General features: G+C 46.6%; 1 protein-coding gene across 4 annotated transcripts; it reads left to right on the top strand.

Moving 5' to 3' along the window:
- Positions 1-533: 533 nt before the first annotated feature.
- On the top strand, positions 534-24,547 carry HORMAD2 (HORMA domain containing 2). 4 transcript variants are annotated; one of them, XM_069031398.1, is made up of 14 exons: positions 534-599; positions 1,298-1,382; positions 2,766-2,850; positions 3,621-3,765; positions 5,335-5,398; positions 6,373-6,409; positions 7,677-7,697; positions 8,391-8,408; positions 9,680-9,747; positions 12,694-12,845; positions 13,388-13,635; positions 13,785-13,893; positions 15,217-15,273; positions 24,225-24,547. In XM_069031398.1, the coding sequence occupies exons 3-14, from the start codon at positions 2,806-2,808 to the stop codon at positions 24,293-24,295; spliced, it is 1,035 nt and encodes a 344-aa protein (XP_068887499.1). In that variant the 5' UTR covers positions 534-599; positions 1,298-1,382; positions 2,766-2,805; the 3' UTR covers positions 24,296-24,547. The 4 variants fall into 4 exon arrangements, with proteins under 4 accessions (XP_068887499.1, XP_068887497.1, XP_068887498.1 ...); XM_069031396.1 differs by having other exon boundaries at positions 15,217-15,281; XM_069031397.1 differs by lacking the exon at positions 8,391-8,408 and having other exon boundaries at positions 15,217-15,281.
- The last annotated feature ends 730 nt before the right edge of the window (positions 24,548-25,277 follow it).

The raw sequence follows: 25,277 nt of genomic DNA, 5'->3' as shown, positions 1-25,277 counted from the left end.
ATAAGATACCAATGAAATAGAGAACTGCCTCTTTGCCTAGGTTGTGACACTGGCTCCAAAATACTCTGCTCCTTGTGAAGTCCCTGATGCCTTTGAGTTGGGATGATACCAAGACTCCCTTTCCCTAGAAAAGAACCAGAATATTCTAAGAACGTGGATTTGAGTAACTTAAAACTGCACCTCCTTTGGGATGATATGCTGCTAATAAACCCAGTATTTTACTATAAAGTGATTTTAAGCAGATATTATATCACACCACCGCCCCCGCCACGGCCGTGCTTTTGCAGGACCTTATCCTGCCCGAATTCCTGGGACAGGGCAGCAGGGATAGGGACAGGAACAGATACAGAACCAGAACCAGAGACAAGGGCAGGGACAGGGACAGATACAGCTACAGGGGCACAGCAAAGGCAAGAATAGCCACGGGGCCACGGAGAGGTGACGAGACAGGAAGGCGGGCAGGCGCAGGGCAAGGCCAAATCTCCGCCTCACGGGCTGGGCCGCCCCCGCCTCTGCCCGCCCCCAGCACCGCCCACGCCCGGGGGTCCGGCGGCGCCGTGCCCGGGGGAGAGCCCGCGGAGCCGGGGTGGGCGGCGCAGGTACGGGAACCGCCCGGGAGCAGCAGGGCAAGCCCTGGCCGCGTTTCAGGGGAGCCCCAGCGCCTCAGGGGTCCCTCAGCGCTTTAGGGTCTCCCCGCACCTCAGGAGGACCCTCCTCCCCCATCGTCCTTCAGGGGCTCCTCTGGGAGCTCCTTACAGGGCGCCTCAGGGGGCCCGGAGCGCCTGAGGGACCCCTCAGTGCCTCAGGAGTCCCTCCGCTCCTCAGGAGGATCGTCCGTACATCACAACGATTCCCAGTGGTTAAGGGGAACTCCCTGCATCTCAGGGGGACCCCAAGTACCTCTGGGGGCTCCTCCCGCTCCCCACGGGGACCCTCCTCTGCCTCAGGGGTCCCTCAGCGCCTCGGGGCTCCCGCGCCTCAGCCCCGCCGCCCCCGCACGGGTCTCAGGGGTCCCTCAGGGGCTCCGGTGCCTCACGGTGCTGCCGTGTGAGGGGCAGGACCCGGCCTCGTGTCGAGCCCGGCCGGGCTTGGGCTTCCACTCATTAAAAAACCCCAGGAACCTCCCCAAAAAAAAGCAGTAAACCCCATCTTTAGAGCCGTGGCTGTTTTTTTAAGGGTTTCGGTGCCGCATGTGTCCAACATCAGGCACAAGGGGCAGAATGGGGGGTGCAGGGCTGAGGGTGCCGGGGAACAGGGGGTTCCTGAGGGTGAGGTTTGTTTTTTTCCCGTTTAATAGTTATTTCCTGATATTCGGTGATAAGGTGGCTGCAGAGTGGGGAAGTGTTGGAGTTCCAGGGCACCTTTTGTCCCTGCCAGCCCAGGTGAGACACTGATACCAAAGTCTTGTACCTGAGCAGCTGGGCCGTAATGGATCAGCTTGATCTGTGTGATGTTTCCTCCTCAGTAAATCAGTATTAATGTGGTATGGTTTATAAAACCATTTTCTTATGTCTTACTTTATATTTATTTCCTCCTATATCTTTGTCTCACCTAAGTCAGATTTATTTAATTAACAACCTCACGTTGTAATTACAACACCTTTGTCTGCTTTGATTGCATTCCAGTCCTGCTCACAGTGCCTGGGTAAAAAAAAAAGCAACTTTGCTAAAATATTTAACACATTAAAAATTTTGCAGGTGTGTATTTGTTTAAATATACTTTTATAGCTGTAATCTGTCCTCATTACTAAGAGAAGCGCTAAATTTAGCATAAAAGCTGTCACCATATTCCAATCAACATGTCTTAATGACTGCCAACAAATGGAAATGAGGCTTACACAGGAAAAAAAATGCACAAAAGGTGCAACTGTGGAACAAGGTTGGATCAGCTGAGTTAATAAAAGGCTGCATTAGGTCAGGAGTTAAATCACCCTGCCATGTTTGTGCTATTACTTTAATTGTTACTGGGAATATCGACTGGCTGCGGACACGGCAGCGTCCCTCTGGGACCCATTGATGGTGTTTCCTTTCATTAACATCCCCCACTTACAATGAGTTGTGGAGATCTCCCAGCAAGTCGTTTTTCAAACCAGTTAACGCAGGTCTTGTTAATTCCAGCTAATGGAAGTTTTTAATCAGGATTGTCAGATGGTGTTAAATCAAGCACCTCACTCAAGTGAGAAACATGGAATATCCAATGTTATTACCTGTATCAATCAGCTCCCCATTCTGGTAAAATGAGTATTTTCCTCTTCAATCTAGGCTTGTCTAACTGAAACAATTTGGACTTCTCTCTTTTTTTTTTTTTTCCTCTCCTCTTTTTTTTACCTTTCAAGGTGTCCCAGAAGAATCATTCCCTTATTCTGGCCAAGACTGATGTTAGCGCTTTTCCTGCTTACCCTTGCTAAAATATTAACTGCTATTGGCAGACCTCCAGTTCTTTCACATTCCCCCTTCACACTTTCTAATGGTTGTAGAAATTAACATTTGAGGTCTGGAATATGAGAAATGCATTCTGAAGTGGCACCGACTGACACCAGGTGCAGTTGTGGCCCTGAATTCCAAACACTATTGATCATTTACCAGCGAGCAGTTTCCATGCTCTGCAGGCTCAGTGCCATGGAGTACCCTTGGTTTGCTTTGCTTTACCTGTCCTGCCTGGCAATTAGCTTTCAAACTCTAAGGAATCTCATTATTACTTTAATATAGATGAGAAATAGCAGTAACTGTGTTTTCCATGTGTCTCACATCTTCTTTATTTTTCAGGGTTTAGTTACAAGTGGAAGGCAGGTCTTTGAAACACAGGATGGCTGCTCAGCAGCTGCTCAGGCAAAAGAAAAAGCTCTCTAAGGTAAAAGATTAAAATATGGTGGTGCAGACAATCTTAGCTCTCAGTTTGGGACCTGGCACTCCTGTGCCTGTGGAAGTGGGAACGCTTTCTGTTGTCTGCACTGTTCTCCGTTGGATTCATTCCAATTCAGGGAGAAGCAGTGTGGGGCTCTGACATGATTTGACTCAATAAATGTAGGCTCATTAGGTGTGCACAGAGCTTTATTAGCAGGAAGAACAGCAATAAAGTAATAGAAGAACTAAATTTAGTGCAGTGTCCACTGCGTCGTTCCTGTTGGCATCACACAGTGTGTATTTACCGTAGCTCCAGGTGCTGTTTTACAACTTGGAGTTAAAACCACTCTGTTGGCAACTCAGGCTGCTGTCAGAGCTCAAAACAGCACCCTTTGGTACAGGAGTGGCTGCCACACCAGCCCTGGCACTTGTGTGGCTCCACAATTACAAATACACACCTTTTTTGGGGGGTGACTGTCTGTTGAGTGCCAGCATTGGTACAGTGGAGAGGGTGGGAATGTGGTAAAGGGGAGGGAACGTCCAACCAGTACCCTCTGCGTCTGAGTAATGATGTCAGATCTATTGATCTCTACCCTTAAATCATTTAATTCCACCCACCTTAGACATGAGTTTTCCCTGCCTAGCTTAAACAGCAGAGAAACCTTAAAATTACATTTCTAAGTTACCCTCTTTCCACCTGCTGAGACTTGTTTCTAAATATAATCCCTGTGTTACACTTGAGAGGGTGCTATTTTTGGCATTGCCTTGCTTTTCCAGGAAGCAGTGCTATTCCCTGAGAGCATCACCACGGAGCAGCAGTCCCTGGTGCTGGTGAAAAGGCTCCTGGCTGTCTCCGTGTCCTGCATAACCTACATGAGGGGGCTGTTCCCAGAGAGCTCCTACGGCACTCGCTATCTGGATGGTAACACTTGCAATCTGTGCTGAGTGCTTCTTTCTACTCACTGTATTTTAGCTATAATCTGCCTTGTGTGTTACCTTCTGGCTGTGCATATGTGTGAGTGCACTTGGGGTAGGAGTTGGCTGCAAATTCTCAAATCTTCTCAAGTCTGGGTGCAGACAGAGCTTCTGATAGAGAGCGTGGAAGACAACCTTGAGCTCCTGGCTTCTCTGTTGGTGTTTCTCTTGGTTTAGAGTCATTCCTTGGTATTGCCAGCCCCGTGAATCAGGTCTCAGAGCCAGGAGAGTGACTTAAAAATCTGAAAGTTTTAAAAATTTGCTCTTATTGGAATGGTTTTTTTTTATTTGGGATTTTTGAACCTATGATGCTCACATTTTTAGTTTTCATTGGGAGATCAAAAGTAGATTTGTTGTTTTTCTTAGAATTGTATAATGGTTTGGGTGGATGGGACCTTTTAAAGACCATTGAGTCCAACCCCCCTGATGGGTGGGGACACCTTCCAGTAGACCAGGTTGCTCCAAGTCCCATTCAACCTGACCTTGAATATTTCCAGGAATGGAGTATCCACCGTCTCTCTGGGCAACCTGTGCCAGTGTTTTACCACCCTCATTGTAAAACCCTTACTTACATCTAATCTAAATCATCCCTCCTTCAGTTTAAAACAGTTCTATTGTTGGGGTTTGGGTTTTTTTTTCATGAAGACTATCTCACATGTGCTTTGGGAATCAGAACTTTTTAAGGAGAAAAAAAGGACTTTCAGAACCAAACTCTTGTCACACAATCCCAAGAATTAGCGATGCTTTGATTCATGAATGTCTTTATGATCATGCAAAGTGTGAAATGTCTCCATGTGTTCCAGTCCATCTCCATGATGTCCCTTACGGCATCAGTTGCCCTGAAACATGTTCATGTGTGCTTTGTAGATTTGGTTGAAGGCACAGAAATCCCAGATTGGCTCTTGATCCCCTAACTCTGAAAAGCCTCTGGTCAAATATCAGGTCTGAATAGTGCCTTTTTGATGGAGCATGTTAACATTTGGCCTGCTCACATCTTCAGGAGCCCCTTAGTTGAGTGCTAAGGTGTTATTAATCCACCTCTTCACGGGCAGGACAGGTTTTCCTTTTGCCATTGTGAATGCCTGGAAGCACAGGTAGAAGGAGCTGTGTGGAAGAGCTTCACAGAAATAGTTTATTGTGAGCACACTCACAGAGACATCACCTCACATGGATGTTGGTGAAATCTGAAAGCAGATGGGAAGGTGTTAGGGATAGGATGGAGTGGAGAAGAGGAGGGAAGAGAGGCTGAAGCTGCTGGTGTTTTGAAATAAAGCTGTAACTCCAACTCTTCTTCCTGGGGAGCCCAGGGCTTCTGAGGAAAGCTCTGACATTTGCAAACCCAGCAATAAGTTTGTGTCAGCCCACCTGGGACTCGGTGGAAACCCAACATTTCCGCTCAGGAAGGACCTTCAGATAAAACTTTATCCAAAAAAGGGAGGGTGGACTGGCTTAGTTTCAGTGTTTGCCCAAGAGCTGTGATAAGGATTGTAACTATGTGCTAAATCTGGTTTTGCAGACCTCTGTCTAAAAATTCTCCGAGAAGATAAAAGCTGTCTGGGATCATTGCAGATAGTCAAGTGGTAAGTGAGTAACAGCGAAACCAAGACAAGATTGTGCTGAGTAGGAGACATCTGCCCCTGCATTCTTCTTCTTCCTGAACTGGAAAACATCATGCCCTGGTGCCAGGGGAGCTCCCACTGCAGCTGGGGGTGCTTGGCCCCTGTGTAAGCAGGACAGGATTAGTGGCTGAGATCATGTGAGTTCGAGGTCTGTGGAAGTGTTGGCTGCAGTGAGGTCATGGTCAGGCCCCAGAACACATGTGGCAGCAGAGGTGCAGAGAGAGGGTAAAGACTGTCATGAGACCCTTTCCATCATGTTTAGTCTTTTCTAGTTTCACTTTGATAGGGATTCTTGCACTTGTTTTTCAGTATGTACAGTATTTTATCTCCCTCTCCAAATATCCCACAGCTTTGTTCAGGATGTATTTCACAGTTGGCATGTTCCCAACAAGCAGGAAATCTGTCTCTGATGTGCTAAGGAGATACCTTGCTGCACATCCTTTGACTCCAAGAGTAAATATCTGGCCATTGCTGCTTCAAATAATATTTACTGCTTTGAGAAAATCCATTGCTGTAAACTCTGCATCAGATAACAAAGATTTACAAGACCAGACATGTTCAGATTGAGCCGAGCTCTGTACAAGGCTGATGGGAAAAGAGCCATCAGTGCTCTGGCTGGGGAGCTGGAACAGAGCACTGAGCAGGGACACACTCAGAGCCAGCCTTTGGCCTCCAATCCTTGTCTTTGTCAGGATTCAAGCGGGCTCTGGGCTGACAGGATAATGCCCCAGAAGTATAAACAATGCACAGATGCAGAAAGGAGGACGCTGCCTTCAGGACTGACCTGAAAAGGACTTTGCAAACCTCAAATGTTGTTGGTTGTGTTGTCCTAATTCCAGAAAAAAATGCTCTTTAACCCACATCTAATGAGTGTGTTTATAGATCAGGAGATAAGTATTTCTGGTTAGTATTAACATGGTTTTTTTCCCTGGCAGGATTCAAGGTTGTTTTGATGCTTTGGAGAAGCAGTATGTAAGTGTTTTTTTCACTTTTTTTAATGGAGTGTCCTATTTCTTCATAAAGTAAGGACAAAGCTGTCCTTCCATTCCTGCTGTATTTCTCTTGTGATCTTTGATGCACACAACAACCTTTACAGCTGTGGGACAGGGGGAAGAGCCTGCCCTGTGTATGAGATCTGAGATTTTATGCCTTGAGCTCAAGTCCTGACCACTGTTGCTCTCTGGGCTCACCTGTCCATGGTGTGGGAACCAATTTGCAGCCTGCAATGGATTTCTCTTAGTTCTGTGCTCTACATTTGTGTTCTCTAATGTCTGATAGAGACTCTGCCAGGCAGAGCTGTTATCTGGATCTCCTGCCTGTTTTTTTGAGAGAGGTTCTGTGCTGCTGCTATCCTTCATTTCCTTTTCCCTGATATTTCCCCTTCATCTCATTTTCTCTAACACTCCTGGCTTTTCTCTCAGGCTCAGAATTTATCCCTTTTTTTTTTTCTTAATTCATCGAATAAGGTATGTAACTGCTTCCAGGACAAAACCAGCTAGCAAGTGCTCATATTCCTTGCTGATTCCCACATAAAAACTGCCCTGCACAGGGAAAAGCACCAGTTGCTGTCCTCTGTGTCAGCACTGTTGACCAGCCCAGCTCCTCCCGACCAGGTGGGGCACTGGTCATTCTGGCACTGATGATCTGAGTGTTTCGCAGACATCAGTACAGCTGTCAGTGTGCACAAGATCATTAACAACGTTGTGAGAACAGTTTAGTGCCTGCTGACAGCTCTAGGAGGTATTTAGTCCTTTGTTATTTATGAGAGACATAAATTAATTGTTTGACAAGGATTAAGGAAAACCTGAGGGATTTAATGTGTGTTTTAAGATTGTTTTTAAGGGCAGTCCCATGTGCAGTTCCTTGATAGAAGCATAAATTAAATACCTTTGGGGAATTTCACAGCAGAAAGCAAATATGAACCTTCACTAGGGATGGGTGTTCCAGTAAAGAGTTTTAAATCAGTATTTGGGGATTTGTTTGAAAGGAGTCCCAAGGGAGAGTGCTGAGCATGGAGTTATTTTTTGGGAAGCTGTGAGTCAGGCCAGGCAAACTGGCCACTAGGTGTTGCTGATGCTGTGCTGGGAAGAATCTGCAAAAAGGGTTTTAACTCCTGGTTTGTTGAGTGTATCTATTCCTTCTCCCTGTGTAGGCACTCAGGGTTTGATAGGACTTGCTTTTCCTTGCCCACTAAGGTTAGATGTTGATTTTGTGTTTTGTTTTGATTTTCCCTCCTTAGCTACACGTGGCTGTCCTTGCAGTAAGTAAATGAATACAAAGTGGTTTTCTTTCCCCTCCCCTGCTTGAAAGAGATACGGAGTCAAGGTTGTGTCAACCCATTTGGGCCTTTTTAAAGGAGAAGCCAAAGTGTGTGTGATTTTTTAATAGAGCTGTGACCTTTCTTAGATACAGTAAACGTGGAGTTCAAGGCTGCATGGAAATGTTTTTCTCAGCATGTCAGACTTCTGACTGAGGCCTTATTTGTGTCCTTAAACTCTGAGAAGCACTTTTATGTGATTCCTGCCATGGAAGCTGCCGTGTCCTCTCCATTTCCCCCTGCAGAGGAGTCCTCCTTATTACTCTGATCCTGGAGAAACCACACACTGGTGGTTCCATAGGCAGCTGTTGGCCCCAGCCCCCTGCAAAGCACCAGGAGCTTTGCTCACCATCTACTCTGTGCATCATCTGAGCAGTTAAACCCCAGGCATCAAGAGCTGCCTGTGAGGGTTGGAATGGGAATTAGCCTCATTCCTCCAATATTACATACACTTCTACCTGTCTTTGAAGTGGTAAGTATTGACTGCTGATAGAGGAAGGCTCTTTCCCAGCCATTCCTTTCTCTGATCCCACACTAAAGATAGCACAATCTCTGCTGTAAACTGAAAATATCCTTGTTAGTCACTGGTTCAAGTTGTCCCGGGGAGAATGCCCTCACTGTGCTTTCTTGTAACAGATTTACACCAATCCTGAGGTAAGAAAGAGTCTTAATTAATCTTTGAGGCAGCTGAAGACATGGGTGAGTACATTTGTATTCAGAGTGAAGTTGGAAGCTTAAGTCCTACCCTGACATAGCTACTTGGTGACCCCATTTCTGTTCCTGTGCCTTCACTGCAGAGTGCCAGCTCAGTGAGCTGCATTGTGATCAAACACCAGGCTGAGGGCCCACCAGGGCCTCAGGCAGGGATGTTAGCAGACAACTAATGGGCATGTTCAGAGTTTTGTTTTAGTTTCCCAAAGAAGAAAAATGGGAAGTTCAAAACAACTCATTTGCAAACCACCTTTTTAACAGCCCTGATGAAAAGAGCTGGTTTGTCATGCAGAGAGGTGTAGGACAGAAGTCAGGAATCCTTTCAGACCTGGATGGATGCGTTGGGTAGTGCCTGTCCTTGGCCTCTCAGTGTTCCCTGCTGTGTTCCTGTTTTGTTTCATCTGGGGGTGTGATCCAGGAGTGAGGGTGTGCATCCATGCTGGAGATCAGAGAACAGCTGCAGACCCTTTGCACCTGAACCAGTTCTGCTGCGTGGCACCTCAGAGTCTGGGGACAGAGCAGGAGCTGAGCCATGCCAAGGCTGGGATTGGCAAGGAAGGCTCAGAGTTAAGGGCTCAGCTGAGCTCCCACTAATCGACCTCATTGTCTCTGGAAGAAGTGAATTATAGGCATGGAATTGGTGTACAATAGACCCTTTCTCTTGGGGGGAAGCTGTCTGTTCTTCCTAATTGTTTTATTCTCTGATCCTTTTAAATGGAAAATCATCCCCTATTTTTGTCTACCTCAAAAAAACCCCTGTGAAATTCAGCGACTTTTTCCCATGCAATATTGTTTGGATTTCCCTGTGGGAAGAGTCCTCCAGGCCCTTGTCCCCATACAGAGCACGGGGCCAGGCTTCCTTGTGACACTGGTCACCCATGCAGCTTCCCAGTTTTCCTTTTTCAAGGAACACTCTGAGGATTGGCCAGCCCTGGAGCCTTGCTAGAGACTAAAGTTGGAGAGCCAGGCCCATGGAGGAAGTGGAAGGAGGAGGCAGGAAGTTTATAATTTTGTTGTGATTCTTTCAGTGCTGGGTAAGATGTGGCTGTTAAGAGAATTTGCCAAAGCCTGTGCAAGCAGTAATAGAGTTAAAATTGTCAGCATGTCACTAAATTAATGCTGTGCTCCTGTGAAAGGACTCTCCAAGGTCAGGACACATCTTGTTACTCAAAGTGACCCATTTCTGCTTCTCTTCTCTCTTGTTACATCTCTAGACAGTCACTGAACTGTATCAATTCAAATTCAAGTACAAAAAGAAGGTGCCCCAGATGGACATCAGCAGGTAAGGATTTGGGTTGTTTTCTTAGGGTACACTAGAAACTGTGTTCTTGAAGCATGAAGAAGCTGCAGTTTATGATTGCTCAGAGAGGCTGTGGACTCCCCATCCCTGAAAGTGTCCAAGGCCAGGTTGGATGGAGTAGCCTGGTTTGGTGGAAGGTGGCTCTGCCCATGGCAGGGGGTGGAGCAAGATGAGCTTTAAGGTCCTTCCAACCCAAACCATCCTGGGATTCTGTGGTTTGAGCAGGTCCAAGTCATTAAGCAGCTGTAAATACCATCAGAGTTGAGGATATTCACCTTACAGGGTATGAACTGCTGGGGGGATGAGCTGAAATGCTCTTACGTAGCACCATGAGGCCCTCAAAGTGCACCTGAGCCAAGGACAGCTGACAGAAGCGGTGCCTCATCAGGGAGGCGATGCAGAAACCAGCCCAGTTGTTGAGCTTGCTGCTGTCTCAGCTGACAAGAAGTGTTCTTGCACTTCCACCAGACATCCTCGTGCTTTCAGATGAAGCTTGCTCAGGTTTGAGCCCTTTCACCATGAGCCTGTGCCCAGGATTTTTTTCCCTCGGGTATTTGCATACGTGTGTTCTGCTTGAGCAGCCCTGCATGGGTGACCTGAGAGAACTTTCACTGAGGATGCCTGAGCTGATGGTGCAAAACGTGTGTGAGGAAGTAGCAGCTTTTTGCCTCTTTTTGGCACTCTCTGTTAGATAAACTGTGTTAATAGACCATAGTCCTGTGGAGCTTCAAATAAATACTATCAAAGGCCGCTGGTTATAACCAAAGCAAAGAAAAATAATTAACCTGTTTTTACTTCGTTCTGCAGTTGCCATTGGTGAAAGATGGATCTTGGAACCTGCCTGGACAGCAAGAGAGCTCTGCTGTCTTGTTTGCTCCTCAGGAAGCTCCTCCCCAGCACTCCTGGAGTGTGCCCTTAGCTGCTCTTTCTCTAAACACATCCGAATAATTTGTACCACAAGGCAAAACTATTTTCTTTCGGGAGAAACTGAATTATCTCTGGAGTGACCTGTTGGCTGTGTCCTCCATTTCTGCTTCGAAGCTGCTGTCCGTTGTCCTCACCACACTGAGGGGAAGAGGAGATCTGGGATTTGAAAGATAATAGAGAGTCCTTGAAAACTTTGGGGTTTTAATCAGCCCTACTCATTAGTTCCTAGAAATAAGGACAGTCCCAACATGGAGCTTGGGTGTCATTCATGTCATCCAGGGAGAGGCCAAGCCATCTTCCTTTTGTGTTTGAATGTGCTCTGAGGCTCCAGAGCCCGTGGCACTGGATTCCTGGGCTCTGTTTTCTCAGGGATTGGCAGTGCTATGGCAGGCTCATGCGTGTCCCTGCAGTCCTTAATAATCCGACATTCTGGCACAGATCAGGGAATTGTGTCATCTTTGCTAGCAGCTCCTTCAGCTGATAGTGCTGCCTTTTACACCTGCAGCAGTTGTCCTGTGCAAACTCAGAGTTAATCACTCTGGGAGAGACGTTTTGTGGGGCTGCATCATCACATCCAAGGCATAAGGGGAAACTTTCTTCTAAATGGTCTTTACCTCATTTTAGATGGATTTTGAAGGAATTCCTTGCCATGGATCCCAGTCCTTCCAAGGTTCAATTCCTTCTGCTTTTTGACTCATGCCTGCATGAAATTCTCAGTGTTATTCCCATATTGAAGCAGTGCATGACCTGTTAATTCCTATGGACATCTCATTTCTTTTTTTCTTACGAACTTTCCTTTTGCCATTTCTGATCTGCTAATCCCACAGCTTGTGAAGGTGATAGATATTCCACTTTAGGCACTGCCAACATTTTCCTCTCACTGTGTATTTCTGAACATACAGGACTTAATCAAGGACCACAGTGCACATCTAATACCACAGAGTTTGGACTTCATGATCTTAGAGGTCTTTTCCAACCTAAATGATGCTGTGATTCCATACCTTGGGAAGTCAAGCTGTTCCACAGCCACCTCAGTTTCATGACACAAAGAAGCTCAACTGGAAGGAGGATTCAGTCTTAATTTGTTCCTTTCTATGGTTCAGTCAGTCAGGTTTACCATGGGATATTCTTGGGATAGTTTTTTACTGCTTTTGATGCAATTTGGAGTGATTATGTTGGGCACCCTCCAGCCTACGTGTAATGTCAGGGGTCTTCCAAAGACATAATGAAGGAGCTACGCATCTTTGTGACCCCTTCTCATTGAAGGTTAGGAAAGATCAGGTCCCTTAGTCACACGGTGATTCATCTGCTCTGTCTGAAGTTAGCTGACTGCTCTGAGTTGTTCATCTCATCTACCTCTGTTTTAATCAAAGAGAAACAAACTCCTCTGGAGTGCGATTCATCCCACTCATGTCATCCGTGGGTTTCTGTTTGGACTGCTGGCATGGAGCAGCCAGCTGACATTTGGATGGGTGAAGGAGGTGAGAGGAATGCCCCTTTGTCACTGCTGAAAAATGTGCCTCTGAGCTGCTTTTTCTTACATGGAATTGAGTGAGAACATGCAATTCACTTCTCTTCAAAAACTGCAGAATGGACTTGAAAATAGCCCCCGTGATGAATCGGCTTTAAATGGGATCCTCAACTCATTCCTCTCATTCCTGAAATTGCTTAGGTGAAAGGCACTTGTTTTATGATCCTTTGATCCAATTTAATCATGTTCAAAGAAGTGAGTCATGACATTTGTATAATGGTTGCCCCAGCTCCGAAGTCTGTTCAAATGTAAATGCCAGGCCTCTGAGTTTGGAGCGGGTGTTCTGCTGATGCCACCCCATCCCTGGAGCCTGTTTCACTTCCCTGTTTATCTGGAAATTACATAAAGACATTGTAGCTTTGTCACTGGTGGTTTCAGACAAGTCAGTGGGTGCTCTGTGTGTGTAATTGGATCGTGAATATTCATGACTGAGGATAACAAATCCCTTATTCTTCTTCTTCCGATTGTAGCAACCACAGGGAATTTGTGACTGGGCTGTGCAGCGAGGATGTCAAACAGGCCAGCAGGCTCCTGCTGCGGACACTGTACCTGCTCATGCAGGACCTCGGGCCACTGCCCAATGACATCACCCTCACCATGAAACTCCTCTACTACAACGATGGTAGGTGGAGAGCAGTGTGTGCCTTAGGGAAGAATTCCACCGGTCTCTGTAATTAGCGTGAGCGCTGTGAGTAAAATAAAGCATAGAAAAGGGGAGATGGGAGAAGCTGTTGGCTGATAACACTGAGAAATGGTGTAACAGTAAACCTGATGCACAGGGATGGCAGGTGTTTTTAGGAAAGGTTTGAAATCCATATAAGAAGTATAGCCCATGTGGTGTGAAAGGGAGACATCCTTCTTCCCTGGGGTTTTTTTGAGTTTGTTTCTTTAAGGTACAGACAATATCAGGTTTTGCTCCAGCACTTTAATGGTATCTCAGCATCCTAAAATAATTTTTTCTTTGAGCTCCCTGATAATATTTGCTCAGCTCATTTTTCCCTTTGCATTCTGTCCCTTCCTCCTAAAAACAAAAAAAAAAAACCCAGAATATTTTTAGTAGTCAATGTTACTTGAAGCTGGTTCACAATTGTTCTTTCTAAATCAGACTAAGGAGAGATGGAGCTCAGTTTCCCTGACCTCAGTGGGTTTCTTCTCCCTGTGCAGTCACTCCCAAGGATTACCAGCCCCCTGGCTTCAAGGAAGATGGCAGCCCTGGTGACCTGTTGTTTAGTGGGGATCCCATCAACCTGAGAGTGGGGTCAGTGTCCACTGACTTCCACCTTATGAAAGTCAGAGTGACAACTGAGAAGAAGAGGGTGAGGAAGGCTGACAGCAACCTGATCCAGAAGAATGGCCCTACTGAGATCTCCCACCAAGGGCTGGACTGCGAGGAAGAGGAGGAGAGCACAAAGGTATAGAAATAGCTCTATTTGATTCTCACTGCAAGAACAGAGTTTATCTAGCAAAAACCTCCTTAAAAGAAACATTTTCTTTATGGATTTACCTCCTGGGTGTATTTCTTAGGTTATATTATTAAAACAAAACATCATTTGCTTTACAGAGTCACTCTCCCCCTGTCAGAGCAGATTCAAGTGAGCATGAAGGGGACAAAAGTGACACCCATCCAGGCAGGAAAATGGAAGCATCTTCTTTTTGCCTTGAAGATAAAGGTAAATGTCCAGTTTCAAAACTCCTGATTGTATCCCAGTATACTGTATCCCACACAATGTCTGGGGAAGGTCTTTCAGTGCTGTAAATAACAGTAGGTTATTTGAGGTATTAGAGGAAGGAATTGTTCCCTGGCAGGGTGGGCAGGCCCTGGCACAGGGTGCCCAGAGAAGCTGTGGCTGCCCCTGGATCCCTGGCAGTGCCCAAGGCCAGGTTGGACACTGGGGCTTGGAGCAGCCTGGGATAGTAGAAGGTGTCCCTGCCCATGGCACTGGACGAGCTTTGAGGTCCCTTCCATCCCAACCCATTCCTTAATTCTGTGATTCTGTGACTCTCTAATATTTAGATTTTGGATGAGCAGAGTTTGTCAGGCTGTTTGAATTTTGTGTCAGATCAGAATGACCTGTAACAAAGGGCTGGTTGATTATGCTCAGTTTGTTACAGAAACATTTCATTTTGTATCAGTATCTTTGCAGCCCTTTATCTCAGCAGTTTTTTTGAGATACAGAGGAAATGCACAGATCATCAAAACTGAGTTACATTATCTCCCTGTCCAACAAAGCTCTTTTCCTTCAGCTGTTACAGTTTGACTTTTGCTAATAACTTCCATGTGGGAAAACATATATGAAAATACATGAGAAAAAAAAGCCTTTTCTCTTGCCTTTAATCAACCCAGCCTCTGCTATACCATGCTGTGTATGACCTTTGAGGCTCTGGGATATAGCCTGTGGAACAATACCATCTAGTGACAAAATGGTAAATAGCATTCCTGGGATTGCCGGGCAGTAGGATAAAGCAGCTTCCCTGCCTGTGAAATCACCTTTGCAGGTCTTTCTCCTGCTGATTCCCTGATGACTAATAAGGAGTGAACTCGTCCTGCCACTCTTGTTGCTCTGGGGATTTTAATAGGATCCTCCTCCTCTAAGCAGTTGCCTGATCTCATGAAACTGAGGCACTTTGGACACCCCCTCAAATTTTAATGAAACTGTTAATGAAAGGCTAATAAATATTAACCAGGGGAGATCTCCCCTCCTTTCCCCCACCCCTCACACTCAGGGCATGTGTAGACATAGGCTTTGTTTTCTTAGATCCAGGCTGAAAGGAAGATTATATTTGATAGAGCTGCTGCAAGCTGATGTTCAGATGACACTTTATGCTGAAATCTCTCTTTCTAGGAATAAACTGCCACTGCTGGCAGTGTCTGAGAGCAAAGGTTACACAATTTCATGGGATTTTTGCCTTGGTGGTTTAGTCAGGCTTCTGGATTATTTTTTTTTTAAATTAAGCACTTTGAAGCTAGTTTTTCTTTGCTGTTTGGGTTGCAGGTAGAAAGAGGAAGATGGGAATAAAGGAGACGAACAGGATGCCTTGCTCAAGAGCAGGTCAGCAGGTGAGGAAGCTTTAGTGGTTCTGAGATGCTCCAGGCACAGGGGAATTCACTGCCATGGATCATTGCATCATCAAAGATGACACCAAATTCACTACCATTAGAGCATTTATTGTGCAGGATCACAATACATAGAGGCTACAGAGTAGCAGAGGGATGTAAGCATGAACTGGAAGCATGTATGAAAAAGCTTTCCACGATCAGCTTATTTTCTCCATCCAATACCAGAATCTGATTCTGTTCTCTAGAGTTGGTACCTGTGAGTAACACACACAGACTAAGCCTATCTCTGTCCCAGCAGGGCTGGTTTACCTATGTGTGCCTCTTGGTTAAGGGTCTGAAATCACCACCCTATTTTAGGTTTGAAGGGTGTGTTTTTTGCCTAATATGGTCTTCACCTCTCCCCTCTTGCTTCCAGACTTTCTTTACATATGAGTCACAGGTACTTAATGAATCCTATCCCATTTTGGTTACCCCTCTGGGGTAGGAAGAATTATCCCCTGGAGGTACTGATCTCTTTTTTGATGGTTGTTGGGGCAAGCCAAAGAATTAGGATAGACCAGATAGGTAGGTTGTTTTAGATAAGTAAAAAGTTAATCTCACCCTGAAGGCTGCCCAGCCAAACCCTGATTCACCATCAGAGCCCAAACTCGTGGGCATGTGCAGAGGTTTGTTCAGTGACAGGGCAAATCTCTGAATACCACCAATGCCCCTTGATCCTCCTCCCATTCAAATGAGCTGAGAGTCATGTGAGCTTGAATGGTCAGAAACTGCATCTTTACAGGATAAGTTAACGAGAGTAGGAAATTGCTACTAAAATTTTCCCCGCCTCTGTTGAAAAGAATCCCAGGGTGTCTAACCCAGACAGCAACTGCAGACTGCAACTCACCCTGTCATTCTAAAGGCATCTGCGAGGTATTTGCCTTGACTCTGGATCTTAGAAATGAACTTCTGTGCCTAGGCTGGTATTTTTCAAACTTTAACCATATTTTTTTTTCCATGTCACATCCTCCGGTTTCCTTCTGATCATTGTTTATTCTGTTGTCTATGAAAACAGGAGCCTTTTTTGTTTGCGACTCATGGTTGCCCCACTGATTCATGCTCTGACCTTCTTTTGGGGCTGTCACGGTGGCCAGCAGAGCACCAGACACCTCTCTCAGCATGTGCATTTCATTAGAATTCGGTAGCAGGAGTGAGAGTGTCTGAAGGTGGTGGAAACAGCATTAGTTGCTGAAAAATGGAAGAATCACTTTATCCATCATGTGCTTCCAAAGACTTTTAAAAAAAAATCCCAAGCCCTGGGAGATTCTTTTATTTATGTATTCTTTGATACTATTTTTAAAACCTCATAGCTTAGAAGCTGGCTAATATTTCACTCCGTTTAGGGAAAAACAAAGTCAAGCCAGTAGTTAGAATCATCACTGTAAAGCCCGCACTAATAAAAAATTGACACTCTTTTCCATATGAGAGGGACTTTCCCTTCTTTTCTGAAGGAAGTGGTTAAAACAAATGACCATTGTGTATTCCATGTGAATCAGGAAGCCAAGCTTCTCTTGAAAAATGAGGAGAAGCTGGGATGGATGGGAAGTGTGAGTTAGGTGCTGTCTGATAAGGTCAGGTGTAGGTGAGATGGGGAGGAGCAGACCTATTGGGATGTGAATGTGAACACCTTGTTGCCATCCAGACACTATTAATAGTGTTTTCCAGCTCTTGGGTTGGGGTGGGAATGCCAAGATTTTCTGAACTAACCAGAACAATTTGGAGTGTCACAGAAAATTGCTGTGATATTCAAGAAGTTCTGAGTTTGAAACCATTACCCACAGTCACAAGTTGCTTTTGGAAATGTGGGTGAGCACATTTCTGCTCTTCATCTGGAGTGAATGCTTCTGACTGCTTGGTTACCAAAAATAAAAACTGTGCTGTTGGAATTGAGTTTATTGGTCATTATCTTCCTGACCTATAGCTCTTCAGGAAAACCAGGAATGAAAGTATTAAAGGCTTATTTTTGTCTAATCGTCATGGGAGAGGCGAAGGATGTGGATCTGCCAAAAGAGAAGCAGCTCTTCCTGCCCAGTGAGAACTGGAACTGGCCTTTAGGAGTGGCCACAGAGAGTCTCTGACAGAGGGCTTTGCAGATTGGGGAAAAATTTCCATGTACTCTACTGGCTTCTTATCTGCCATCTCATGATTGATGATCCTCGGGATCAAATGAGAGATTGCCCTTTCCCAGCAGAGCATCTCTGCACTTAATCATCCAGAGTTAGACACCAGCATGTAAATTAGCCCACCTCTGCTGGCTTCAGGAGCCTTCTGATTGCATCAGCCAAGGCTTTGTCCTCCTGTGCTATCTTTGTGCATCTTCCTACTTTCCACTGGCATTTTAAGAGCTGGGAAGAGTTGGGGAAAATAGAGAATTGCTGCCCATTGGTTTAACTTATAGAAATCTGCTGGCAGGAATGAGGTCCTGCACTGAACTTGGGATAACTTATCAGTTCTTTGGCAAAATGCTCTATCCTCTTGTATGGAACATCCTTTAAAGTCCTTGTCCTGAAAATTGATTTTGGTCAGTGTTGTCTTCATGTAAGCTAACATGTTGCAGTGGAATGAGTTTGGAATGAAACAGAACTAGAAGATGAGTAAAATCTGACCATGTGAACGCCTCTGCAGGCTTTTATCTCCCATCAGGAAGCTGTGGGCTGCAGTTCTGGGGTGGTCCTTGGAGCACAGTCTCAGTGCACAGTGAGGCAGCCGTGCAGGGAGCCCTGGATCGCCCTGAGCTGGGAATGGTGTGGCTGTATCAGCACAGCACCAGGCAGCTCTGCCTCCCAGGCTTCTGGCTTCATCAGCTGCTGCCAGACACTGCTCCTGCTGCTGGGCTGGCCCTGCTTGTAGACTGCTGTGGGACATGAGGGAGAGTGTTGACACTTGGCATTGTTTGGACATCCCAGTGGGATCAGTGATGGCTCAGGGATTCAGCTCTGGGATTCACTGGCTGCTGTAGGCAGCCTCCTGCCATGTGGATCAGCTCTCCTGATGGGAGCTGTCTGCGACTGAGATGTCTGGGTTCATACCTAAGTGTTGTGAATCAGGGCTGCTTTAGGCCTCAGAGGACAGTCTGTCTGGCCTCCAGCTGCTGCTCCTTGTGCAGAAGACTTGGCTACCTGGCCATGTGCTCTTTCTCCGAGGGACTGTGGCAGTGATGGAAGCCAGTGTGGACACAGACTTTCATGGATGATGCAGTAATACCTGTCTGGTTTGCAGGGATCAGGATCAGTTACCCTGATGGAGACCTCAGAGCCCCTTTCAATGCCCACAGGGGCTCCAAGAGAGCTGGAGAGGCACTTGGGACAAGGGCTTGGAGAGACAAGGGGCAATGGCTTCCCAGTGCCAGAGGGCAGGGATAGATGGGGTATTGGGAAGGAATTGTTCCCTGGGAGGGTGGGCAGGCCCTGGCACAGGGTGCCCAGAGAAGCTGTGGCTGCCCCTGGATCCCTGGCAGTGTCCAAGGCTGGGTTGGATGGGGTTTGGAGCAAATGGGATAGTGAAAGGGGTGGAATGAGAGGGGCTTTTAAGATCCCTTCCAATCCAAACCATTCCATGGTTCCTGTGCCCTGCTGAGTTGAAGTTTTGTACAGAGCTTCTTTCTGGCAGTGAAGGTCAGCACAAGTGTGTTCAACTGCAGAACAACAGCTTGGAGATCAAGACCTTTGTTGTCTGATTTTTCCCAGGCAAGCCACGTTCAGAAGTGCCACGACAGAAGGCGGTTGAAGGATGAAACCTGCCATGTGCAGAGCAATAGGAAAGCATTTTTCTGTGGCAATGTCATTATCTTGAACTTTTACAGAAGAGAAAAAAAGCAGCAAGGTTTATCTCTGTCTGTCTATCAAGAGAGGCTGTATCTGATGAGAAGTTCCCAGAACATTTTCCCCTCCAAATCAGCTGAAGCTACACAGACCCAAGCAATGAAGAGAGAAAGATTCAGAGATGAGCTTGCCTCTCCTTCCTGTGAGCTCAGGCCATGCTGGGAGGAGTGAGCCAGGGAGGTCAGGAAATTCCTGGCTTCTCTCAGTTCACGTCAGATCCTTAGCTGTATCTTGGGGCCATTCATCCCTTCCATGAGTTATCCCTGTCTAGCGTGCAGGAAGCAGTTTCCTAGTGATCTCTGCATGCAGAGGTGAGGCCTGTCACCCCGCAGATCCAGGGAGATTTAACCCTTGCACCCTCAGATTCCCTGGAAGCTCCCCCAGGGACATCTGCGGGAAGACGTGGCGCTTCCGTGCTGGCTGCCATTCCATGTGTTCATGCCGTGCATTCTAGCAGCCAGACCCTCTGGAGAAATCCCCATAAATGAAGGTTGGACACGTCCAATATCCCATGAGGGGCTGCTGGGTAGCAGCCTAGGAGGCAGGAGGAGTATCCATTGTCTTTTTTGCCTGAGTTACAAAGCTGGAATCAGGATTCTGGGAAGTGATTGTGATCCAGCATTGAGAATGTCCATCAGGGAAGTGGACAGTGTGATTGAGGGCCCTGGAGGAGATATTGATAATCTTGTCTTCTAACAAGAATTTTTGAAGCATTTATTTTTATTCTCTGGAAAGATCTGTTCATTAATCCTTTAAAAGCTACAAGGCACACGAGGTGCAGAACGAGATGTGAGACAAAAGAGTGGCACCAAATGGCAAAGGTGTTATCAGGAGCTGAGGAAAAGGAAGAGGACTGGTGATAGTCAGCGATGTGTTGGCGTGGTTTCCTGGGCACAAAAACGTGGCAACTTTCCACAGTAGCACCACACTGAGGGCCTTTCATTCTTCCACCTGCGTCACTTGGCTTTCATGCTAACCAGCATGATCCTCCTGCATGGTCACAGATGGGAATCAGGATGGATTCCACTGATGTCAGTGTGACCGTGGCACTGGAAACTGATGGGAGCCCAGTGCTGCGCAGCCGCCGGGGTCAGCAGGGGCAGCTGGGGATCAGCAGGGCCACCCGACCTGCTCAGAGCACAGGGAAAGGGAGAACATTCCTCGGGACCTTGTCCACTCAGGTGGTGAATATCTCTGAGGAAGGAGGCTCCACAACTTCCCTGGATGACTTTTGGCAGTATTTGGTTGCCCTCACAGTAAAAAAACCCAAAACTATCCTTATGTTTAAATGGAATTTCTTGTGTTTCCCTGGAAGTGCTCAAGGCCAGGTTAAATGGGGCATGGAGCAACCTGGCCTAGTGGAAAGTGTCCCTGCCCGTGGCAGGGGAGTGGAATGAGATGAGCTTTAAGATCCCTTCCAATGCAAACCATTCTGTGAATCTGTGATTCTGTGATTTCCGTTCGTGTCCATCTCCTCTCATCCTTTCACTGACACCATGATGTGTCCTGTGACCCTGGGTTTTTGCTGTGCTTGGGAGCACGGAGCACCCAGCTGTCAGTGAGCAGGCAGGAGTTAGGTCTTAGGGGACCAATTTGAAGAGTCACCGGCTTGGTTTTTGGAAGTGACAGGAGTTTGTTGTGCTGTTGACTCAGTAACAGCTGCAGCTGAAATCACAGGATGCCTCAGGTCACTCTGATTAACTTTGCTGATGATGAGAGTCCCCCGCACAGACTGTGTTGCCCTGACACCTGAGGGTCACTCTGCCTTATTTCAGCAGCTCACTCTTGTATCTCAGTCCTTATTCTTCCAGCTTGCTCGATGGAACTGCACTTCTTTTGACATTCATGTGCTTGTGAGTTTGTCGGGATAGTTACAAGGTACCAAACAAAACCCTCCGTGTCCTGGACAAAGGGAACTCTTCTGAGGGCATAAAATTTGCCAAGTGCCAAAACCCAGCATGGGGCAGGCCAGGGACAAAGAGGGACACAGCCGAATGCTCTTGTGCAATTTTAGCTGTTCTGCATAGGATGCCTTGGGAAGCAAAACACATGTCAGAAAAGCTGTAAATTTTCTTCGATTTATGCTGGGAATTTTTGGCTGGAATACGTGGGGACACTGGGGATTGCAAATTGCGGAGCACAAAACTAGGTCCTGATTGTGTCTATCTAAGAATAGCAGTGTGGCTGTGGTCTGCTCACTCCGTTTTGTCCACCAGTCTGCCTTGGGAAGGTTTTAATGGAAGTCTAATCTATTTTTAGCCTGATATCTTCTCCAGACAACGCGCAGCTGTCCTGTGAGTTTTATGCCAGAAATTAGTAACACTTGTATGATTCACAAGTTAGCTGGAGTTCTGCAGGAAAACTCCTGTGGCAAAATATTGCTTTTTTACACGTAGTAAAACAGGAGATTCAAACTCACTGTGTGTTCATGGTGTGACCCAGACCCTGAACTCTGCCTTGGACTCAGAGTCAGGAGGTCACAGAGCTGCTGCTTCCTTTGCTGCTTGCTCTGGGCTTGTCCCACCTGTCAGCATGGTCCCTTTTTAGGGTGAGGGTGCAAGGGGCTGCACCTTGTCCTACCTGCTTTTACAGCACCTGGCTCATCCGTGGGGCTGGGGTTGTGTAAGAGGAAAAGCAACATTCTCACAGCCCAAGCTCTGACATCAGTTTTTCAAGTGAAGCATCCCAGTACATGGGAAAAATTAGAACTAATGAACTTCTGGAGGCTTTGATTGTATGTTTAATCAATGGGAGGGATTTCCTGCTTCTCACCACACCGTTGAAGAGGTTTACTTTCTGCTTCAAGTCAAATAAGCACACGTCGGATCTGACTTAATCCCCTTTTGAGCAGCTTTTCTGGGGAAGAAGCTGGAGTGTTTGGTTAGGGATGGGAGCTGAAGTTGGACTTGGGGTCTGTTCCTGGCTCCGAGTTCCTACGTGAGCTTGGGCAGGGACAGGCCGGGACACGTTGGCTTTGGTGAAATACCTCTCACTCTTGACATCTGCTTCATTGGATGGGTGAATAGTGCTTCTCTAGAGCCCTCCATGGCTTCCTTGGATGTTTTCACTCCTCATCTCAGGTTCCCGAGAGGTGCTCGTGCTGCCTGTGGTAAAGGGCAGGAAAACTGGGGGGAGCTGGAGTGAAGCAGCTGCTCATCATGGCTATTTCTCCTCCTCACAAGTATCCCATCCATGCAGGAAATTCTGGAGGGATAGCAAAGGGGTAGAATCTTCACTGAGTAGCTGTCTGGGCTGTGGAAGATCCATTCCTCAATAGAGGAAATTAAAGCACCAGCTCTAGCTAGGTTTAGGCTAAAATAGGAGAGCTGCCTCATCCAGGTGATGGGGCTGGGAGACTGGGAATTGTGACCCTGCTTCGTTGTGTGGCCAGCAGGACAGGGTACAAACCCTGCACCTATGTTAGCACAGCAGATGTTTTGGATGCAGCGTTTCTTCCTCTGGGCCCTTCACTTCAAAAAAAAAAAAAAAAAGAACCAGACAGGTTAAAACGATGCCAGGGAGAGTCAAGTAAAGAGCTGCCAAAAATGCCAGTTGGAGCAGCTGAGTATCAGGTGAGGAGCTGTAACACAGAGCCACTTACGGCTCTGTCCTCAAGCAAACACGCCTTGGGCAGCCTTGGAAAGCTCTGTCAGCCTGACTGTGCAGGATGGGAGAGAACCTGCCCAGCCCACTTTGGCACGTTCTTGTTTTCTCTGTTTTTAGGGAAAGGAAATTGTACTTTTGCATTAAGCAACATTGTGTTGCTCATAATGAAGAGGAGGGAAGAAAAACAATTTGAAACACGATAGAGAGGCGAAGCGAGGTTGTTTCAAAGTATTTTGCAGTTAATCCCTAATCAGAGCTATTTCACACATTAGAAAGCCCATTGCTATGCAGAGATTGCCGAAGCCTCATTCCAAGGTCAGATGGCAAGCAAGCCTTGGTGACGTGAGCGGGGAATTCTATAATGACCACATCTTGTAATCTGGAGACCTTGTGCTCATCCCCAGGATGTGTTCTGGAATAGCTCCTTATTAACCCCTTGTGCTTCCCCTGCTGCAGTTCCGGGGTTCCTCGTGCCTTGCAGTGACACTAGAGGGAGGTACTCCTGTTTGGGAGCAGGAATTCTGTTAGCACTCCTTTCCCTCTCCATTCACCTCGTTGTCATCCAAGTGAACTTAGTTTTGGAGAGAAGCTCTGTGCCGTGGTGTGTCCCCTCAGCTCAGCTCCAGTGAGGGAGGCCACACTGCCAGACTGTGCTTCGTCCCTTCTGGGTGGGCGACAACACACGTTGCTCTCAGCAGCTCCAGATTATTATTGTAGAAATGCAAATATGTGACATGATAAGGAGGATAAGTGAGCTTGTCCCCTGGCACAGCCAACACTTCAGCTGTCGTCCTGGCCGTCCATCTCCCTGTGGTCTGTCTGAAGTGTCTGTTCCATTGACTCATTTATATTCTCACATATATTTATCTGCGTTTTTTAACCTCTTGGTTTGCAGGCTCACAGTATTTCTGGGAGAGCTTTGTGTCTTTCTAGAGGGAAGTCAAGCCTTTTGGAAAAAAACTTGCTTGGCTTAGTTCTTTTTCAGAGACTCACAGGTAGTTTTGAGGCCTGGGATTGACCAGCTCACACTGAATTCCCTGATGTACAAACAGAGGGACTGTGTGTCTTATCCTGAAAGGCTGTCACCACAAATTTGACCTTCTTTTCCATATATTATGATTGTCAGAGGCTGGTGGAGAAACCAATGCCCTGTCAGCTATTACATTCCTCAAAGATCTCCTTGCTCCCTCTGTTTTCTGTCAGTGCTGGGGAGATGGGTTCTGTTCCCTGTGCCACCAAGCCCATTCCCTGTCCCTGAAACTGAACCTGTTGCTTGCACAACTCTTACATTCCCAGCTCCATCCAGTATTCCAGTTTTGATTCCTTGCCTAATTGCTTTTCTGGGGAACAGGATCACACTGAGCAAAGCCAAGAGGATCCAGGCACACACATGGCAGTTTTGGAAGCTGCACTTTTTAATTTGTGTTGCAGGAGTGTGCCCTGTGAGAATAAGCCCTGTTTCTGATGGTTCTTACAGATAAACCTCCTGAACCTTGCCTTCAGCCAGGAAGAGGTAATAGGACCCGAGAAGAAAAGGAAGGTCAGTGAACCAGAGAAGCTGCCTCTGAACAGCAGGAAATTATGTTCATTCTGACACAGAATACATTTGGAAGGTGTGAGTTTGCATTGTCATCTGACTGGTACAGATCTTTAACTCTTTCCCATCCCACGTGTATTTCTGCATGTTTATTTGTCTCGTGAAAGCTGGATTGCCAAGAGACAACAAGCACCAGAATTGTCATGGCACTGTCAACCAGCTGCACTTGTTTGATGTTCTAAAGCTGAGGATTTATCATTCCACTTGAATGGTGTCTGTGTGCTTCTTTCTGCCTCTTTCCCTCACACCTCCTGCCCCTCACTGGATAAATCCCCTCCTCTGGGGCTGGACTGTCCTGTGCCACTCTGTAACCCCTATTTAATGGCATTATTTCCAGATGAACTCTGAGGTATCAATGCCAGCAGGCAGCATGTCTCATGATCCACCACACTGTGCTTAACTTCATCCTTTCTGCTGTTTCCAGAGCTTAGATTTTTTTTCAAAGAAGGGGTCTTATCTGTGCTGAGTGCAGAGATAAACTAATCTGTTCACATTTTCTGCTGGTGCTGGATGTTTAGGGTTTTTTTCTGACTCTGCAAGTAGTGTTGCCATGACTGAATTATCAGCTTATTTCTAAAGCAGCACCGAGGGGCTCAGCAGTTGTGTGATATAAGTTGTGTTGCAATACACCCAGTTTAGAACCAGCTGTAAGAAGGGTACCTGGTGGCTGCAAATACAGGTAAGGAGAACAACACCTGACAAGTACCTGACCCATAGAGTCTGCAGCTGTCATCTGCTGTGGTAGTGTCCAAGATTGGCTGCAGACATCAGGGCCCTTCCTTACTTCTGGAGCAGTGATCTTTCCTTGCCTAAAGCTGCCAGGAGATGGGATTGATGCATCTCCCTTCTGCTTTGACTCTGCTTGGCCAGAAAGTTGAAAAGCCTGAGTTGAAAGCCAGGCTGGACCTGCCTGACTGAACAGAAGTAATGCCC

Source organism: Aphelocoma coerulescens, chromosome 15 (assembly GCF_041296385.1).
Source record: "Aphelocoma coerulescens isolate FSJ_1873_10779 chromosome 15, UR_Acoe_1.0, whole genome shotgun sequence".
In the NCBI taxonomy this organism is placed as follows: Eukaryota; Metazoa; Chordata; class Aves; order Passeriformes; family Corvidae; genus Aphelocoma; species Aphelocoma coerulescens.
The sequence above is the reverse complement of the archived record's forward strand: the minus strand, read 5'-3'. Positions and strand labels throughout refer to the sequence as shown.

Excerpts from the sequence above, each read along its gene's own strand:
- HORMAD2 (XM_069031396.1), top strand. The coding sequence starts at position 2,806 with ATGGCTGCTCAGCAGCTGCTCAGGCAAAAGAAAAAGCTCTCTAAG. Across the intron at positions 6,410-7,676 it reads ATGCTTTGGAGAAGCAGTAT|CTACACGTGGCTGTCCTTGC; the intron begins GTAAGTGTTTTT and ends TTCCCTCCTTAG. Across the intron at positions 15,282-24,224 it reads GCTCAAGAGCAGGTCAGCAG|ATAAACCTCCTGAACCTTGC; the intron begins GTGAGGAAGCTT and ends TGGTTCTTACAG.